The sequence below is a fragment of the Eublepharis macularius genome, chromosome 12 (genome assembly GCF_028583425.1).
Source record: "Eublepharis macularius isolate TG4126 chromosome 12, MPM_Emac_v1.0, whole genome shotgun sequence".
Taxonomy (NCBI): domain Eukaryota; kingdom Metazoa; phylum Chordata; class Lepidosauria; order Squamata; family Eublepharidae; genus Eublepharis; species Eublepharis macularius.
This window is the reverse complement of record NC_072801.1, coordinates 55,951,761-55,972,831: the sequence shown is the minus strand read 5'-3', so window position 1 is coordinate 55,972,831 and position 21,071 is coordinate 55,951,761. Positions and strand designations below refer to the sequence as shown.

The following is a 21,071-nucleotide window of genomic DNA, read 5'->3' as shown; positions in this document are numbered from 1 at the left end:
TATTTGATATTTAACCCGCCGTCCCCACAAGCAGGCTCAGGGTGGGGTACAACAATCATAAAATATATCCCTTAACATGGGATGATAAGCCTAATATGGGCAGGTGAGGTGGTGGTGGCAGAAAACAGGGGAGAGAGATGTCAGCAGCATTCTGACACATTAATGTTTGTTCCTAGAAGTGACATCAGCATTTCACAGGAGGAAACCGGGATGCTCTGGTATTTGGGCAAAACTCTATGATTAAATCAGAGTTTTGCCCAAATACCAAAGCATACCAGTGACTCACTGACATCACTTACAGGAGCACAGGGAATGATGTGATTGTGTTGCTGGTGATGTAATGACATTGCCCATCTGACCTAGAAAGCCCCCCACCCTGTCCCTCACCATTTGCCATGGGGGACCTGGCAACCCTATGCTACGTCCATGTGGTACACTATGGTATGTCTAGTTTGGCCCTGAGTCTATTATACTGGTACAACTTTGCACTGGATTGCACTGTTGATAGGTTTGAATTTATTGTGAAGTCTCAACAAATGACTTTGTAAACTAGCATCATAATAATTCTCAGTTGTGTTACTAGATTTTTTTTTTACAAGTGACACTTCTAAGGTTAATTCAGAATCTATATTGAACACAATGTTCGTCTATATCCAGATACTTTCTTCCTTTTTTTATTCCCAGTGACCAAATAAGTTATGTGCAAGGGTCTTGAAGTGTCATGTTTGAAAACTTCTACTTTTTTTAGCTGCTCAGAGTGGAAATGGCAGCAACAGAAGCCACTCTAAGCCAGGGAGAAAGTGTGATTTTTTTTCCTCCCTGCATTATTCAGCTAAGCAAGATGCTTCTGTGATCTGCCCGCTGTCACCAGCTGTGACATTACCATGTTGATATGATAAACATAGAGTTTGTGAGAAGCAACAGCTGCTTCCCGAGACAGAAAAGTTTGTCTCTGACTGCAGCCCCATCCTGCTTAATAATTAGTTGCTTGTCAAAGTTCATTTCCAAGTTAGTTGGCAGACACACCTGCTGCCTGCTCTGATTTCCCTTGTTACAGGTTCAATTAGTCTTAATTAGGGGGGAGTGCCTGAGATAGCACTTGAGAGGATTGCCGGCGCATTAGCCACTAAGCTTTCTTCAGGTAACCATAGGTTACAGCAAATGCCATTCATTAGAGTTTTGTGCTGCTGAGTCAATTCAGATCAGAAAGTTTCATCAAGACCTTCTAACTTAACTTGTGTTTAGGTCACCATAGGTCACTGCTGTGCTCAGGCTAGTGAATACATTGTACTAGAAGCACTCACATACTGTGCATAGGAAAGTTGAACTCTGGGGCCTGAATAAACTAGGCAAGCAATGTAAATGTACACATACACGGCTACTTGAATAATCTGTTCTCTTCGCCATTCCGCTTCTCTAACATTCATTTATTAGAAAGTGCATGTGATACAGCCAATGAGTCACTTTCACGTGATACTGAGGAGTGACAGAATGTGCTGGAGGTGAGGACGCACCACTACGCTTTACGCATGTTCATTTGAAGGGGCGCAAAGTCTGGCATACATACAACTGATTACTCTCCACATAATCACATGAACCTGATGTCAATGTATCAATCATGCATTTGATTAAAGTGTGTAGAGGAGACCGGGAATGAATGCCCTGGCTCCTCCACATCAAGAGTCTAAGAAAACCAACTCCTCATTATTTAAAAACTCTTAATAAGAACAAAGGTCTCTATAGTTGAGGAGAAAATTTGGAGACCTCACAGTGGCAGCATGGGGTACAATGGCCAGAAGCTCTCACACCAACTCATCTTTTGTTACTTAAAAATGCTCAAACAGATTAAATTATGAATAAAATTGTCTTCTTCCAGATTCCTCTGATTAGGCCTGATTCAGATATAGGTGTACACTTAAGAAGTTTTAGGAGTCTACTTAGCTTTCTTTTAACAGATCTCTGATCTCCTAGTCAGATCTTCATTAAAGGTACTGGGGAGGATCATACCCCTAGCCTACTGCTCCACTGAGCAAAGTTTGTTTGTTCCTTCATTTGTTAAAATATTTATAGCCCACCTTTCCTTTTAGCTCAAGTTTGAAGCCTTCCTCCAATCAAAAGAGCCTTCTTGCAACTTAAGTGGCTCTTGAATTGCCCATTTCAGAGCAACACAGAGAACTGGTGTCATGTCTTTTCTTATGGAGTCTGCTGTCACTGGAAAGGCTCTCTAAAGCTATAAGCAAAGCAAGGATCATCAAATGGAGACAGTGGGACAAATCCAAGTCACTATGGGATTCTATTCTCCATCCTCCCCCCACCCCGCCCCCGCTGCCCTTATTACCAGAGATTTGTAGGAAAGCAGCAAGTGCTGACATGACTTGATAGCAAGCCACATTAAGTCCTAGTTCTCACTGAGGTTCTTCTAAGCTTGTATTTAAGCCATGCCATTTCAAAGTACTCAAAGGGAGGTTCACATAGATACATGAGCCTTTGTACTATTAGGGTTATTTGTTAGTCAATGCAGCAAAGCTGCACAATCCGGAAAGCGTGGAATCACATGTGATGAAACACTCTGCAAGCCAGGATATTGTAAAAGATAAAACTTACTTTTATTGAAGATGATTCACATTCACTTGCATTCTTGTAGTAGCAGAAGAAAAACAGAAACCTAGTCTAAATAACATTATTCCATTACAAGTGGCTAGATAATCCAGCTGAGCATGAGTGGGAGTATGAGATCATATTTGCATAAAACAGCTTTGCAGAAGTATCTTACTTCTTGCAACACCAAAGAGAGAGAGAGAGAGAAAAGGCATAGAAGAAGAAATCAGAGAGAAGCTTCCAGCATAGACAAAGAGAGGCATCACATATAGACACAGTCTGTTAAAGGGGGGGAAAAACCCTCCCCAAATTTTCCAGGCATGCTGAACTGCCTCTATTCCAACACATGCATGTTAGCCTGAGTTTTCCAACCTATATATATAGGCCCTTCCTCTTTTCCAAGTAGGGTTTCCAGGTGCCCGCCAGTGGCAGGTAAACTCCCGATGATTTGCCCCCTTGTCTGCCAATTGTTGGGTGATTGGCGGGAGGGTACTAGCTCCCAGAGCTTGCCTGCCACTGACAGGCACCTCAGGAGTGTCTGCCACACGTGTATTCCCATCTGGTGTGGCAACGTCACTTCCGTAAATGACATCATCAGACTGGCTGTGGGAGCATTTCTGTGCTTCGTTTGGGACCAATTTGAGTGCAGGAGCATTCTTGCATCCAGCACAACGACATCACTCATGGAAGTGACGTCGCCATGTACCTGGCATGTTGACATCACTTCTGTGAGTGATGTTATCACGCTGACTCTGGAGTGTGTGTGTGCAATGCACATGCACAGAGAGAAACTGAGAGCCAGCAGAAGGTAAACACCAGGTCCCAACCCTCCCCCCAGGAGGATTGAGGGACCTGGCAACACTATTTCCAAGGATATTACTTTCTTTGGTAGTCAATTTTTTTTAGTTCTGCCTGCAGTAGAGTCTGTAACAATATGAGAAAGAGTTATGAGAGGTAGATTGGTTATATAGTACTTCCTGTGAGGAAGCAGGTGTTAGGAAAAGTAGAATCTATTGAGTTTTCCTCATTAGCCCCCTCTTCTTGTTCAGTTTGGGCCTCATCAAAATTATGTAGCATTTAGGGAAAAAGATGCAACCCAGAAGCCCAGCCCAGGAGGATAAGATGGAAAAGATCTCGACAGCAACCATGTATTTGCCCTTGGTGCTCAGGTAGGTTGGAATAAATGACAGCCAAACACTACAAAACACCAGCATGCTGAAAGTGATAAACTTGGCTTCGTTGAAACTATCTGGCAACTTCCTGGCTTGGAAAGCCACAATCAAGCTGACAATGGCTAGAAAACCCATATAAGTCAGAACACAACAGAACATAAAGACTGATCCTTCATTGCATTCCATTATGATTCTCCCATTCAATGATTTCATATCCACATCTGGGAATGGAGGTGAAGTACTTAGCCAAACCATACAAATGGCAGCTTGAGGGAAAGTGCAGGAAAGGACAGTAGAAATTGCCAGTCTTTTCCCCAACCACTTCTTCATTTTGGATCCTGGATGGGTGGCCATAAATGCTAGCACCACAGTGATGGTTTTGGCCAAAAGAGTAGAAAGGGCTACTGAGAAGATGATGCCAAAAGTTGTCTGTCTGAGAAGGCAGGTCACCTTTCCAGGCTGACCAATGAAGAGTAAGGAGCAGAAGAAGCAGAGAAGCAGAGAAGTAAGGAGTGTATAGGTGAGGCTCCGGTTGTTGGCTTTGACAATAGGGGTGTCCTGGTGCTTAATGAAAGTTGCAAGCACCAAAGCCGTGATCAAAGCAAAACAACTACTTGACAAAGCTAAGCTGATCCCCAAAGGTTCTTCATATGAAAGATAGCTTATAACCTTCGGAATGCATTGATCTTGTTCTGAATTTGCATAACAGCCTTCTGGACAGATGATGCAGGCATCCATATCTGCAAAGAAATAGAGAGATGGATAGGTAGCTAGGTAGCTAGGTAGAAAGAGACAGACAGACAGACAGACAGACAGAGAGGGATGGGCGGACAGATTAATGGACACAAACAGGAAGGCAGGCAAAAAAAGAGTTGGTATATTTTAGTGTGTAAACATGAGGATTGTAAACCACAAAGTCCCTATTTGAATTCTCATCTTGTCTGAGAGATCACTAACTAGTCTTGATCAATAGGTTTTCAGCCACATTCCTCCCTTTGCATTAAAAATGGTAGGGAATTTCCGTAGAATTAACAGTCTTTAGTTTAAGTCATCTACAAGAAAAGCAAGTGGTGAGGAAGATCCCCTGCCCCCCACCAAGCCTTTTGATTTTGACTAAGAGTCTCTCTACACAAGACATCTTACACAGGGACTGTCAAGTGACTTACTTTCTGGGTAGTCTTATATTCAAGTGTATTCTGACTCCCTAGCACTGCTTGTATCCACAATGGGAGAACAAGTGTAAGATCTTTCACTTGATCTTCCCCATGCAAGATGTCTTGTGTAGAGAGACTCTCTAATGAACTTAGATGTGTTGGTGTTTGTGCAGTCCCATTAGAGATGGCTGATTGATTGATTGATTGATTGATTGATTGATTGATTGATTGATTGATTGATTCATTCATTCATTCATTCATTCATTCATTCATTCATTCATTCATTCATTGAACGAACTACATTTATACATGCCTTTATCCCGAGTGAGGACTAGAGGTGGACATGAACCCGAATACAGACCCAAAAAACCCACGAACCAGCCTGGTTCAGGGTTCATGAACCAGGGTTCATGGAAGCTCATTTCCATGAACTTCCACGAACTGGACTACTGATTTATGGTTCATATTAAAGGGCCAGTTTAAATGGCCATTTCCCCAGGGGAAATGGCCATTTAAACTTTTCCTGTCGCTTGCAAGCAGCAGGGCCCTTTAAACAGCCCAACCCCCAGCCCCAGCCTCCCAGCCCCCAGCTCCAACCCCCAGCCCCCAGCCCTAGCCCCAGCCCCTCAACCCCCTCCCAAGCCCCAGCCCCAGCCCACCACTTACCTTCCATCTGATGCTGGGGTGGTGGAGGCCTCCTCCACTGCCCTGCAGGCCCACGCCACCACACCTGCCGTAAAGGGGTATTTAAACCCCATGAACCATGAACCACGAACTGGTCGTATCTGGGCCAGTTCCATGTCAGTTCGTAGTTCGTGGTTCATGGAAACCCCACAAACCCCATGGTTTGTTTGTTTTTTCTGGTTCATGCCCATGTCTAGTGAGGACCCACAGTGGCTTACATTGTTCATCTTTTGTCCATTTTATCCTCACAACAACCCTGTGGGGATTCAAACATGGATCTCCCAGGTCCTAGTCTGACACTCTACCACTGCACATGTGCTGGCTTTCAGTGACACCACAGATCCACATGTAAATGTATGGTGCTCTGTATAGAAGCAAAAAAATTAAACAATAGTGAATCCCTAATACATGATTTCTACATTTGTTAGCTGGAGCTCAAATATCCATAGAGATTCAGAAGAAAAATTCATACATACCCCCAGCTTAACATGTACATCTTGCTGTATAAGAAAAGCTACAGTGGGCATTTCCATCAACAGTAAACTATAAATGTAAACACTTGAAGCCTGAAACACATTACTGTGAATACTAGGTTTTAATCTGAGGGACATTAATAGCCTTATGCAGGGTTGTTGTTGTTTGTTAAGATATTGGTACATATATATATGGTTGAACAGATTTCCACCAATTTCCGTCTCTGGACTAGGAAGAGCCCTCAAATGGTGCTGGTACTCAGCACCAGTAAGTACAACCAGAAAATAAGCTCTGGCCTTATGCAACTATCTGTACAATTCTAAGCAATCTGCATAGAATCCTACTTAAGTGTACTTAGTGGGGCTTACTCTCCAGAAAGAACCCTTAGGATTGCACTGGAAAGCCCTTCTGCCTGATGTTCCTGGATCAATGTTGTAGCTTTAATAAGTGAATACTTGATGAGATGTCATGAGATTATGTTCTGAGATTTGGATGGGGTTTGCTTGGCAATAACATCAATATTGATGGGCCTTCCAAGCCGTTGTTTCTGTCAATCAAAGATGGGGGGTGAAGTACATTGTAAACGTTGAAGACTGTCCTACCTCTCTGGTGAGTAATCTTCCCTTGTGGACATGGAATACAGTCATAGCAGCAGAATGGCTCCCCTTCTTTCTTTAACCTGCTGTAACCAGGATGACAGTTTTCATTGCACACCGAAATGGGCAGCAGCTGTCCAGAAATATCAGTTTAGATTAGAACTTTAGGACTGATTTTTGATAGTTCTGTTTTCACATCTTATTGAATAAGTAAAGACATCTTTGAGATCATCACATCTAATTTTGCATTTGAACTTCAGTTCTAGCTGTTTAAGAGTTTTAAGATAGCCACCAGGTTTACAATCTAGAGCATTAGACTTGGTTCTTTACCAACTCTGTTTATGATTGGGCTCCATATGCAGGAGAGGGGGATTCTGGGCAAACTAGCCTATTCACTGCTTTTTCAAACTACTAAACTGTAAAAGGGGAGCCTCAAAGTTTCTTGAGACTTTAGGATTTCCTCCATCAGAAAGAGTGACTGGAGTATATAGGCTATGGAGATAATTGAAAAGCTTGTTTTAGGCTCTGTTAAACTGCATTTGCAGTAGCATAGTGGAAAAAGAGCCCTGACCTGGATGGCCTAGTCTAGTCCAATCATGTTAGATCTGAGAAGCTAAGCAGCATTGGCCCTGGTTAGTATTTGGATGGGAAACCACTAAGGAAGTCCAGGATTGCTAAACAGAGAAAGGCAATCGCCAACAACCTCTGAATATCTGTTGCTTTAAAAACCTTGTGGGATCACCATAAATAGGTTGCAACTTGACATCACTTTCCATTCGTAGAAAAAGCTAATGGGAGGGACAACCTGAACATGCTCCTGGACACAGGTTGGTATAGAAGACTGATAAAATATGACTTATACCTGTGAAACACTTACACTGAAAGTGGTGGTTCTGATTGTCCCAGATAAAGGAGCACTTACTTGGCCCCAGCACTTATTCTTACTGGTGCTGCCATGGGAATGCTTGGTAGTCAATGATTTCTTTCTTTCTTTCTTTCTTTCTTTCTTTCTTTCTTTCTTTCTTTCTTTCTTTCTTTCTTTCTTTCTTTCTTTCTTTCTTTCTTTCTTTCTTTCTTTCTTTCTTTCTTTCTTCAACTATCCCCTTTCCACTATGTCTGGTGCTCAAGGAAGTTTACAAATGGACTGAGGAAGATGAATGTAACCACTTACAGATAAAACTTCTTTGTGTATTTGCACATGTATGTGGTTGTTTTCAGATGGCAAGAATTTGTAGCTGATTATATAAGTGTGAGAGCTAGAGAATGGCTTTGTGATGTAGATGGAACTAGACATCTTGGAAGTTCTTGTGTTTATTTGTGTAAGTCCTTGGGATGGCCAGGGTCCATCTCCTGGTCATCCACTGTCCTGACTTACCTCTCCTGAGGGCACCCCACAGCCCTCAGAAATGGGAGAGATGAGAGGGGTTGCATCACCTGAGCTCATGCTGCCTTCCTCTGTCTTCCTGCTGAGGCAGTATCTCCAGCACTCTTCTCTGGGCTGTGTTCAGATTACTCCTTTTATCCCCCTCATCTCCCCCTCACCCCCTATACCTGATCCCAGGCTAGAGCACCTTCTGAAAGAAGTTCCATTCTGGGTGTGGACCACCCTGTCTTCCATCAGTCAGGGCCTTCCATGAAGGGGGGTAGATGCCGGAAGTCTCAATAACTATGCCGAGTCACCTCTTGGTTGGCAAGGAGGCATGGCTGGGGCAAGCACTAACACAATCAGTGCTTGGGCATCCTTTGTCCCCAGTATGAGGATCTGTCAATGGTTTGGCTCCTTCCACCTGCCTGTGTGAAGGCCTCATGAACCAGCCACGTGGAGGCCTAGCAAGAAGTGATCTTGGTAGGCAGGGCTGGCTGGGTCATGGACTGTCTGCTGTGGGTGGCTTGGTGTAACATTGGAACTCTGCTACAGGGTTGGCAGGTGTGCTAACACTCCCATGGACATTTTGTGATGAGTTGAGGGCTTCTGGGGGCCAACGTTGCTGAGTCTGAGGTGCAGGTAGCCATCATCCCCAGAGTGTTTTACTCTCCCCAAATATAACTTTCACATTTCCACCAAGTTAATGTTTGCAGTCCAATAAAATTAATATTGAATCACCACATGGTAGGTAATTTACATATACAAGAAAATATTAAAGAATTTGAACATTAATTTGTTTAAAATATTTATATGCCACTTTTCCATGTGGGTCAAGGCCATCAGGAACAGAAACCTCAGTGCTTTTTAAAAGTGTCCATACTCATATTTATGGTTACACCAATTTCCACAAATTATCCCATTAGGACTTAGGAGAGCTCTCAAAATAGGTGCCAGTACTCATTACTGAGGAGTACCACCACAAAAAAAGTCATGAAAAATCTTATCTCTAAAGTTCTGTTTCAGATTGAAACTTATAACTAGCATTTAAATTCAATATCAAGGAACAAATATTAAACACATCAATATAAAGCAAATTAATACTCAATGCGAGGTGGACCATTGGCTTGCTTATACATTTTGGTATTTGCCAAATACCTTCTGCATCTGAATCTCACCTGGTTGAATGTTCTATGCCACACAATTGTTTCATCCCGAATAGTTAACGCCATGCCTGCAGGAGCCTGAGGATCCAGGCTTCCAACTTGTACTCTAATAAAAGATTTATTTGAGAAAGTTCTCCAGTTTGTAATGTCAAACCCTGCAAACACTTCTCTGTTTTCATCAAAATGTACACTCTCTCCAACGCTGTTGTTGAATGAGACAGTCCTCAGAAAGAGATGCAGCTGAATTCAGAGATAATAAAACAAAGAAGCTGATGCAATTCTCACCATGGGTTAGAACCAACTAGTTTTTCTGTTGGTGAAAAAGTAACGAAGGGGCCCCTTTGGGCTACCAAACACTTTACACTAGGAATAATGAAACTAGCATGGACAAAGGCCATATGGGATGAGGGCTGTAGTATGGAGGAGAATTTGGTGAGATTGATTCATCAAGGTGGTTGGATCCAACTCAGTAAGATAGACAAACACCTTATCTTACATAGGCTTGCTTTATTTTACATCTGCCTAAATCCAATCAAATCTAGCCTGTTCATCTTTCTCCTACCTTGCAAACCAGCAGGTGAAAGAATTAAGAAAATGCTAGACATGCAAAAGAAAATGGGAAAAGAGTTGAGGTGGGCACAAACTCGGAAAATACCAAACTGTGAGATTCATGGTTCATCGCGTTTCATGAACCACGAACCACGAACTTTCATGAACTTGCCCCAGTTTGCGAACCGGTTTGTTTGTTTCATGAAAATGTCACTTCTGGGGCAGAAGGCTCATCCCCCCCTCCGTGCCCCGTTGCCTAGGAAACTGATTGATTAGTGCCAGGCTGTCTGTAGTGACAAACCAAAAAAATGAACCAAACAAACCAATCTAAAGTTCATGGCAGTTCATTAGCAATGGGCTCTGATGAACTGCCAGTTCACCAACCACAAACTGGCCTGGTTTGTGATGGATTTGGGTTTGTATTTCGGTCCGTGCCCACCTCTAGAAGAGAGAATTTTAGAGAATTTATGTATGGGCCACTACTTCCTCTTTTCTTTTTCTTAAGGCTCTCTTTTTTAATTGACATTGCAATTTTTAAGCCACTTAAGAGTATGGTTCTGTAAAAATGGAATGTAACTACAATAAGCAAACAAAATTACAGTGGTTCCAAACAGAAACAAATTGTGGATCAGCTCTTTGGATAAATAAGAAGTGAAACGCAGTCCAGCTACCAAAAATACACCAGTTCATAGATTCAAATTTATGACTTCAACAAATGAATTTCCTTGGAGAAGCAAAGAACAGTTATACATTTTTGAAACTTTAGAAATAATAATGCAGTCCTCCAGCATATAACTATGTGCAGATGTGGGCAAGCGGTGTTTGGCCAGTTTACTCATTAAAAATTATGTCTTTGGGTTGAAATTACCTGCCAGGGCTGTGGATTCCAAGGCTTCAGCTTACCTCTAGCCACCCATGTTCTGTGTTTGACTCTGGATTCATACATAACATGGAGAGCATGGGCAACAGCATAGACAGCGTTGTAGATACTGTAACTGTACCCAGTCATGCTCATTTCAAATAAAGGTCCAGGAAGGTTCTCCAGCTTCTCCTCCCCAGTACAGCTGACTTTGATTTTCTCACTGACACTCATACTTGAATTTTTCAATGAACATCCAAAGGCCTGCTCCCAGAAATCCTGGATAAAACCATCATCTTTTGCCCAAGAAGGATTTACATGCTGAAGAAACTTTCTGAATCCCAGTGGTTTCCTTGAGTGAACTGTGATGGATAGAGCACCATGGAATGGCTGTATACTGTGGTCTCTTTCAAAACTAGTTGATCTAAAATCCCAGTGTGATGTCACAATCCATACCTTACCTACAGGGGAATCTAGGACTGTCATATGAAGAAGCCAACTCAAAGTTCGCATACATGGAAATGCCCCATTGACAACAAATACATTGGCTTTGTTCTTCATGAGAGCTGGAAATGTCTTCAACTTTTTTAAAAATAAGAATATTATTTCATCAACATAAGTATCTTTTAGAATTCTTTCTATAAAGGTGAAACAGATGCTGTTCTGGGAAAGCATTGGCACCATTGCTTGCAAAAAACGTTCTCCACTTTCATCTTCCACGGCAAAGAGCCCAACCCATGTCCATCTGAAATGCAGAAGTAATTGGACAATCCCACTGTATTGGTGGCTTTCATTTGGGACCATTTGGTACAAGCAAGAGAGTAATATTTTGTCACTCATCCCTGAGACAAAGGAGCCATATGCGAACTGGAAAAAATATACTGAAGTTATTGGTTTTTAATAGAATGTATGATTTGTGACATTAATGTACTTCCTAACATGCAATGTATTTTTTCAGATGCTTTCTTTTTACTAAATAGATTCACTTTGTGTCTTCTGAAGACATTTCTCTGAGGGGAAAAAATACACAGCATGAAGCTTTCTGGCTGCTGCTGGCAGGAATTTCTCTTATGAACCGCCAGTTGTTGATACTGTTAAGAGAAGTTCCTGTAATTCCTCTTTGCCATTTTCCCCCCTGAAATCCAACAATCTGATTCTTTTTTTCTTTTTAGGAATTTGGAATCAGTTTCTAATCAATTCCATTTTGAGCAAAGAGAAAGTTGGAGTGAGGAAAGGTAGGAAGGGTGGTTCTGAAAAAATCCAGTATTTCACACTGAAGATGCTAAGAGGCAAGCCTTGCATTTCTGTTCTCATACTAGAGCATGACTTGGTGAGGTGAAACATAAAATAACTACAAGGAGTGAAGTTACAAAAGCGTTTATTGATAACTACAAATGAAATCAAAGAAAAGGGAAAAAGGGAAATTTCTCTTTTCAAAGAGAGTAAGAGGAATCAATCGCTAAATTTCTAAAAAGTGAATTTTGTAATAAGAATTTCCCCTCTCCATAGCACTATGACTGTGCACTGACATGCTTTCTCCCTCTGAAATGGAGAGCTCAATAGGAAATGCCAGATCTTCCTTCCTTGTTTGGATTTGTGTGTTTGTCTGCAAAAGGGCATTGTCTGTAGACTTTATCCTTTTGCAAGAACTTGTTCTCTCCAGACTGGACAGATCAGTTCCCCTGGATAAATGGCAGCTACAGAGGTGGACACTATAACATTTATTCTAGCTGAGCTTGCTGCCCTCCTCAAAATCTGCCCTCCCTCAGGCTCCACCACAAGAATTTCCCAGTCTGGATGGCAAACCCTCCTAAACATGTTCTTTCAGTACCATTTGTCAATCCCACATTTCCCTCATAATCATAAAACCACGCTTTAATGTTATGTCCCTGTTTTCATGCAGCCAAATTTTTCTCCACTAAATATACCTGTGGAATCTTGTATGAATTTAAGATGGTGGCCATGTTGAGGGTGGTTCTAGAAACAAGACCCCCAATAACAGCGATCAGATTGTTCTGGGCATCACACTTGTAGTTTGGAACAAACTTGTGCTTTGTGGAAAGTAGACCCACGGTGCCACGAAAAGTCTTCTGTGAACTGTAGTTTTTGTCAGAGATGTGGAATCCCAAAGTGACATTAGGTAAGATTCTGGGGTTTTCATTGATCTCCTTCACAGCAAATATCAAGGCCAGTATGTGCTGGTAGCTTTTTGGCACCATGCCACTAAAACAAACAAACAAACCCCCTACAGAATGTATTGTAAAATGACAAAAGGAACATAACACCATAAATAGTTATAGCTTCTTTCACCCTGTATCTTTGTTAATTCCCCAAATAAAGACTGGTTGTGCCTTATTTTACCCTGTATCTTTGCTAATTCCCCAAAGACTGATTGTGCCTTTGAAAAGTGATATTCTACTTTTTGAGAAATCTCTGCAGAGTTTGAAATTGTATTTGTAATTCATATTCTCATGACTGTCAATGTCTTTTAGCATTCTCAGAAACATTTGAAGATAATGGTTGTTGTAACTGTTTTTAAAGATGAAAGCGAAATGCTATAAATACTTAAGAAAAGGTCTATATAAGTACTACTTCACAGAAAGACTTAGAATACCTTTACAATGTCATATTTCAGACATATTATTCTTACAACACTAATGTAAGGATGGGAGAGTATTACTCCACAAATTACAGGTAAGGGCTGAGGGACTAGTGTATTAATGACAATGAATTCATGGCTGACTTTAGAATTAAACAAGGGACATTCTCAGTCCACTATCTGCACTCTAACAGCGGAATTCTATACATAGCTACTGCAATATCTCTACATAGGATTGCACTGTAAAGCACCAGTGAACTTGTTCATTTCCAGAAATTCAAATCAGAAAGCCATGACGATGGTAGTAGAGGAGCTGCTCTGATGATTTAGACACGTTTTTGCAAACACAATACAAGTGTGGTGCCAAAGCACAGCAGCAGCACAGCAGGAATAGGCAAAGGCACAGACTTAGAATGGGGCAAAGTAAATGGGAGGAGATGAGAACTAAACTGAAGAACACAATATGATGTTTGTAAAAGAATAAAGATAAAATAAAGCAAGTCTAATGGAAAACTATGGGCTCATGTGACAAGAAAGAGATAGGAAGGAAAAAGAAGAGTGAAAGTAAGGTAGTCCAGGAAGTTGTACTGCCATGGCAGAGATAAAGAAATGAACAAGATTCAAATATGGAAAGCAGGACACATGTAATGGCTGACAATAATAAATGACTTATTTAAGTTAGTTTAAAATGACACATTGAAGGAACGAGTTTCTTCTGTTGAGCAACTGACATCAGTCTCATGCAGAAAACTACAGCAAACTAAATGATTGCAAATCCTACGTATTCCCTGGGTGTCATATTTCATATTCAAGATGCCATATTCCCCCAGCTTTCCACTGTCTGATATTTTGGTTTGTGTGCCCTACCAAAATACATTTAATATAGGGAAGAAAATGGAGAATTCCTCACATGGTTTTGTTGGTCAGCTTCTGAGAGGGCTGTTCACTAAAATTAGTGGAATTATCCAAGAGCAAGACATAAGATGCAATCATTCCAAGGACAAAGTCTCCCAGCTGATAGAACTCATGGGAAATAGGGCGAAGGTCTCTTACGTGGCATTTAATGGAACAAACCTTTGTGCTCTGCTGAATGAAACATGATTTGGTCACAACACGAGGTAGCAGCCCAAGCAGCAACACTAAGAGCACCACCATTCTAGGAAGAAAGCTTCCTTCCAAGACCCATATACCCATTTTCTTCCACAACATTTATCTTCCTGGCAGCATTGCAACCTGCTCAGAACCACAGATGAACCAATGGTTACTCCGACATATAGCCTAATTCCTTTTTTTCAGTGCATGATCTTTTGTGCTGCTATTCCATGTGTCTTGATTTCAAGTTGCAGGTGGAATGCTAAGGAGGCTTAATAAAATCCACCACTCCCACTTCTTGAGTGCCACAAGTCTTCGCCCCATATAGCATTCTATAATGTATCTAAAGGAGCTGTCCTCACCAAAGACTGAGTTGCCCTACTCTGTCCTGCTTAGATCTGAGCAGTGCCTTAAGGTGTCTATGCAGGTATTTGGGCCTTCACTGACTGGCACATCATTCCAGCCCTAATCATTATGAAGGACTCTTATAACCACTTTTTGATTTTGTTCTTTATTTTGCTTGTCATTTTCACATATCCATTGGGCTTTACATTGCTGGACAGTTACCCAGAGACTAATCAGTAATTACAGAGAAGAAAATTAGTTCTCCAAGTGCTGGTGTTGTTGTGGCACTAAATACCATGAAACCACTTGGCTACCTCCCCCCGCCCTGCCCCCATAATTCACCAGGACTCTAACTTGCTGCATTGTGGAAGAATCAGAAACAGCTGAATAATACCATGATAAGTTTAGGCTCTGTTTAAGTGGAGTAAAATCAGCCTACTATGCTTAGTTTGACACCAATTTCATAGACAGAATTGCTCATATTATAAGCTGTACTGTAAAGATCAGTCTTTTGACTACAGAATAAGATTAAGTGCTGGGAACTTCAGGTTGGCAAGTGGAACAAGCAGGCAGAACCCCTAATATAATAACTATGTAGTTATATCTTTAAAAGATATGCATGTATATCATAGACTCAAGTCAAATGAAAACCCTTACATATAAATAGAAAGCTTACTACCAATGTTATTATTATTTTTATTTTTTACACCAAATTACATATTTTCTCCCTCTTTCAAGACTGGGGTAGGGAAGCGAAACTTTATTCCTTTCCATATGATCATTCACAACTCTACAGAGGGCCATACTATTTTGGCAATACTTCTACAAGTAGTGAAGCCACTACTGTGAAATACATGTTGTTTTATTGCCATATATAACATTTTGAATAATAAGCATAACAAGCGGATTACTTCCTCCAAGGAATTCAAGATGGCACACATACATGGTCTATCTTCCAATCCCAAACTAGTTTTACATTTTTCAGAAACTCCGCTCCTCTGCCCAACATCAAATTCCAAAATCAAGCAAGAGTTGATCCCTTGCCCTCAAGAATGACCCTTGACCTATAGTAAATAAATGTATATTCCTGCCACTATAGTTTAGTTCTGCAAAAATATCACAAAAATATCAACAACAACAACAGGACAACTGTATACCCAATCAGAGCGGTTTACAAAGTGTGTTATTATTATCCTCAACGACAATCACCCTATGATGTGGGTGGAGTTGAGAGAGCTCCGAAAAGCTGTGACTAGTCTAAGGTCACCCAGCTGGCTTCAAGCAGAAGAGTGGGGAATCAAACTCCGGATTAAAGTCCTGCTGCTCTTAACCACTACACCAAACTGGCTCCCAGCTTACTGTTGCTTAGTATGCTTTGTTTCTAAGAAGAATATAAATGGTACAAAGAACCGTAAATTAACACTGAGTTTGTTCAAGAGCATTAAGAACAGGAATCAGCATCAGGGGATTATCCATCCTTGGTCACATTGGCAATCCATAGAAGAATCCATCACAGACTACAAATCACCAATGGAAAAGACAGAATAAAATGGAGTAAATAGATTGTTTCTCTCTCTTAAAAAAATAAGTAATGCTTAAAGCAGATATCCGTCTAACCCGTGGTTCCAATACCCATCTAATCCTTAGTTCCATGGGTCTTTCAACAGTTTGGAACAATTTCCTGTGTTCCACTCCAACAGCTCTCCATTGTGCCGATACGAAGATATGATGTTATGGAAAATCCTTCAGAGAACCTTGGAAAAATCTAGACGGGTAGCCATGTTAGTCTGTCTGTAGCAGTGGAAAAGAGCAAGAGTCCAGTAGCACCTATAAGACTAACAAAATAAGTGGTATGGTATGAGCTTTCATGAGCCACAGCTCACTTCTTCAGATACTTCAGGTATCTGAAGAAGTGGTATCTCACAGATACTTCAGGTATCTGAAGAAGTGAGCTGTAGCTCACAAACGCTCATACCCTACTACTAATTTTGTTAGTCTTATAGGTGCTACTGGACTCTTGCTCTTTTCCATTGGAAAAACCTTTTATTCCGGAGCTGCGCACATCGAACTGCGCAAATGCGCACAAATGCACAAATGCACAAAAGTTGACGCTGCGTATTCGCATACCTGCACATTTGCGCATTTGCGCATTTGCGCAAAACACGTAAAATTTTTTTTTTAAAAAAAACTTAAATGCGAACCAATGAAGGCCCCCGACGTCAACTGTGACGGGGAGGAAACAACCAATCCCGGGTACCTCAGTTGGCCGTGCGAACATCCGGAAGCGGGATGGCATGGCATGCTGCGAGACAAAGCGGATGGAGACGAAAGTGAACGTGTGGCCGGTAAGCGATTATTTCCGCAGAAAAACTGCAATTTCTGGCCATCTGGAATCGGCCCTGATGTTAATTCTTCTGAGCTAGCCCAAAGTCCTATGAGTCAATCACCAGTAATGTTGGAGGCTCATGCTGAGACACTGCCTGATCAGAGATTTCAAGTTCCTCTTGATGAATAAAGTTAAACTACTACAAATGTTCTATCTGGAACTGGGGGGTTGGGGGTGGATGTTAAACAGGATCATATTCTTCTATTCTGCTTGAACATAAGATAATTATTAAACAATTATTAAAAGAAAGCTATTAAACTGAACAAACTAAATCTTGTAATGTCTCTTTCCAATAAACTTATGTCAAATGCACCAGAGGGCCAGTGATTAAAATGCTTTCCTGGTACATTTCTGAATGGAAATATAAAAGCTCCTCCTCAGAAATTAAAGAATTATTGATACAGAATAATTTTGTGTTTTTGCAGGAGACCTGATCCATATACAAAATTTTGTTCTCTGGATTTCAAGTTTATTTACTGCATGCTGTTCAATCTTGTGGCAAGGAAAGACATTTTATATCATTATCATCATCCTTTAAAACTTCCTACTTCCTAATTGTCTTCCTTGAGCAAATTCAGTTCTTCTTGAGATAAATTCCACAATATATGTTTCTTTTCCTCCACATGAGGATCAGTTGCCCATTTGGATCAGTTTGACAACTCCATACAGTTGTCAGTTTGACAACTCCATTTGTTAAAGGTAGTGATAACATCTGTGTATGAAACGTTATCTTTGCTTTTCAGAATATAAAGCCCCTTCCCCGATTGTGACATAATTTTATCACTTCTTTTTTTGTAATTGCTAAGAAGGTAAATAAATATTGTTGTCAGTTTAGAATAGTGCTACATTTACAGCCCTCTAAACTTTAGAAATATTGAGTCCTAACATGGTCACTATGCTCTTGGGTTCAAGATGAAACATAAAAATGGAATTGCCATGTTAATTTGGGAAGTTTTTAAATAAAATGGCCTGTTCACCTGCTTGCAAGCCATGCTGACAAGCCATGCAGACGGGGGCTGCACTTTGCCTCTGCAGAAGGAGGAAAGGCAGTGCCAGTTCCCAGGCATCTAGGTCTTGCCGGGGGGCAGAGCTTTCAGCCTGTTTAGGCAGCTCCACCTGTCCCTGTCCCCAGTTTCTTGCAAGCACTCGGCCCACCCTTCTCACCCTGTATTAGTGCAGGATTAGCTGGCTGCTGGTTTCAGAGGCAGGCAGGAATTGTTACCTCCTGTTACCCTGACTGGCGTTGGTTAGGGGAGATTTTTGGCCTACTTTGCACCTTGCCAGGGTTGAGCTAATTGGCATGGTGGTGCTGGTTAGTGATGTCACGGGCTGGATAGAGTTTGGGAATAGGGAGCTGGCCGGTGAGCACCCTAGGCGCTTCTCCACTGATGGGGAAGAGGGGTCTGCCAGGAGCAGATGGTACTGCTTGCGATGGCTGTCATGCTGCATGGGCAGACTGCCTTGGGGAACCCCATGGGCAAGTCCTTCCCTCACTGCTGTACGGCTGAGGCTTAGGAGATTGAACTGGGGGGGATCCATTTTGCCAGCTGGCCGGGTCTCAGCCATCCATAGGATGGCTCACACCTGGGTCTTTGGGGCTCACCCAGACATGTCAAGGCAGGGGTCCAGGGGAATCAGTGTTTGGGTATCATTTGTTCCAATTTACTTGAGCACCAAAGGGAAATATATGGTAACTATAGAGAACTTTTCAATCTTGGCCTCTAGCACTTGCTTACTTGGATGTATTTCTGCCCGCAAATGTTACATAATTGTCTTGAGGCCTCAGCTAAATTGCCATGGTCAGCTAATATGGAGAAGTAAGGGTTCAAGGACAGATTAAAATGTTCTAAGTTGTTCCCTGCTTCCCTCTGTAAGTGGATCAGACAGATTTTGGGCAGGAAGAAATGGCAACCTTTGAGTTTAGTCCAGACTAAATTGGACGTTTCCACCAACTCCCCTTACCCACTGCAGATTGCCTTTATGTCATTCCACAGGGTTCTCTGTCCCCTAGGAGCAGCATTTCATGCAGACTGGAGACCTGCAGTAGGAGGGGGATGGCAGGGAAGTTCCATTCCATTGATGGAACAATTAATCTGGATCCCACCCACAGTATATGAATGAAACCATTTTATTATCAACATGGAAGCAAACAGGAAGAGGTAAATTGTTAGATCTCTGGACATCTCTGACATTCCATCATACACCTCATGTGTTCCTCATTCTCCTCACCAAACCCATTCCCATTTTTTCATTTGCAAATCTACCATTCTGTAGAGATATTTGTGATGCACTTGAGAGGAACACTATAAACAGGGACAAACACTCATTAGCTGCCAGTTGACTGAGGTGTGCATGGAAAAAGAGCTATCCAAAATCTCATGCTCGCTGCAAAAATATAGCATATGGTTCTGTTATTCCCAAGATGTCAGACACAGCTTCTTTCAAATCGGGGCATGAGAGTGTAAGACAATGTTTATGAGGATGCCTGGTGCAAAACATCTGGATCCAAGCAAGGTAAGATTTCCAATTGCTAAAGGCAGCAAGTATCCAAGCATTACCTGGAAAGTTTCATAGGAGTTCAGGAATATTCTCTGACTAGCTGATGTCTACTTGTATAAGGAAGCTTCTTTGTCTGTGGCTAATACGTCCACAGCTCCTTCCTTTGGTCTGAGGGATGGTGCCCCAAAGGCTGGATTTCTACCTAACATATTTTAGAGTACTAGTTCAAGGTCCCTTGGACCTTCTGTTGCTCTACTGTCCTCTTTCCCAATCAATCTTTTTCTTTCTCTAATAAAGATTGAGCAAAACCCCTAATTTCAACAATGGGTTCTGTGCCCTGCATGTTGATGATAACTAAATGTTAATAATAGTACTAACTGAAACCTCACCAATGCTGTACTCATTTTCTCCTAGAGTATTTTCCTCTGCTCTTTTTCATGCATTTGGCAGCCTGAGAAAGATACTAGCCAGCTACAGCAAACCAGATTTGTCAAATGTTTCTCAGTGGCTGTTGCTTCTTTGCTTGCCAAAAAAGAAAAGAAAAAAAACTCTTATTTTTACTTTCCTAACATTAAAACCAGAATCCAGATAAGAAAGTAGACAGGGAATGGACTGAGCCACTGGATTCTTCTATCTTGCTCCATTAACTAAGTAATTTGTACAATATAGCTGCAACTATGGGCCAAGCTACACATGACGAATGACACTTGAACGGCAAGCGGATTGAGTGGAGGGCAAGTGAACAGGGAGAAATACACTTGCTGTTCAAGTGTCATTCGTCATGTGTAGCTTGGCCTTTAGTCCCCACCCCATTCCTAGATTTTGACAAGAATTGTGTTGAAGAAATCATTGCACTATGCAATGAACGGTCACTCTCCATTTTCAATGCTACATCACTTCACAGAGCTTTTCCCAGCCAGAATATTGTGGGACACTTTTAATGAAGTCATATTTAATATTTTTGGCATGTTGGTGATTTGTAGTGGAAATGAAACTAATAAATACTAAATAAAAAATAAAATTATATTCATTTTTATTTACCAAATACATATAATGGGAAGAGATATTTTTCAGTCCATTTTTCTTACTTTGAAAAGGAATGCCCGTTTCTACAGCCAATATCATATAGATTGATGAACTATGAGTTTACCATTGGACACCGACTTTATTTTGATACATAAGCATTACATGGGAAACCAATAACTTCTTTGACCTTGGTGAGCCATGGGAACTGTATTTATTAAAATTAAACTCATTTAAAAGATTTGTAACCTGCTTATTAGAGATGGGCACGAACTGGAAAAAAACCCAAACCATGTGGTTCGTGGTTCATCAAATTTCACGAACCACGAACTTTCACAAACCTGCCCCTGGTTCACAAACCAGTTTGTTTGGTTTGTGAAAATGGCACATCCAGGTCAGAAAATAATCACTTCTGGGTCAGCAGAAAGTCACTTCCAGGCCAGCAGAAGGTCACTTCTGGGCCAGCAGAAGGTCTGCAGGAAGTCCATCCCCTGTTGCCTAGGAAACTGATT

General features: G+C 41.4%; 1 protein-coding gene across 1 annotated transcript; it reads right to left on the bottom strand.

The window, feature by feature from the left end:
• Positions 1-3,608: 3,608 nt before the first annotated feature.
• On the bottom strand, positions 3,609-12,834 carry LOC129339468 (vomeronasal type-2 receptor 26-like). Its single transcript, XM_054994049.1, has 3 exons — positions 12,544-12,834; positions 6,685-6,811; positions 3,609-4,510 (listed from the first exon to the last, which is right to left on the bottom strand). Exons 1-3 carry the CDS (start codon positions 12,832-12,834, stop codon positions 3,609-3,611), a joined length of 1,320 nt encoding a protein of 439 aa, XP_054850024.1.
• Between the last annotated feature and the right edge of the window lie 8,237 nt (positions 12,835-21,071).

What these genes read in the sequence shown, in the direction of transcription:
- LOC129339468 (XM_054994049.1), bottom strand. Translation starts at nt 12,834, where the DNA reads ATGGTGCCAAAAAGCTACCAGCACATACTGGCCTTGATATTTGCTGTG. An exon ending in ATTCATACAAGATTCCACAG is followed by an intron (nt 6,812 to 12,543) that starts GTATATTTAGTG and finishes ATTTCTGGACAG; the next exon opens with CTGCTGCCCATTTCGGTGTG. An exon ending in GAAGATTACTCACCAGAGAG is followed by an intron (nt 4,511 to 6,684) that starts GTAGGACAGTCT and finishes ATTTCTTTGCAG; the next exon opens with ATATGGATGCCTGCATCATC.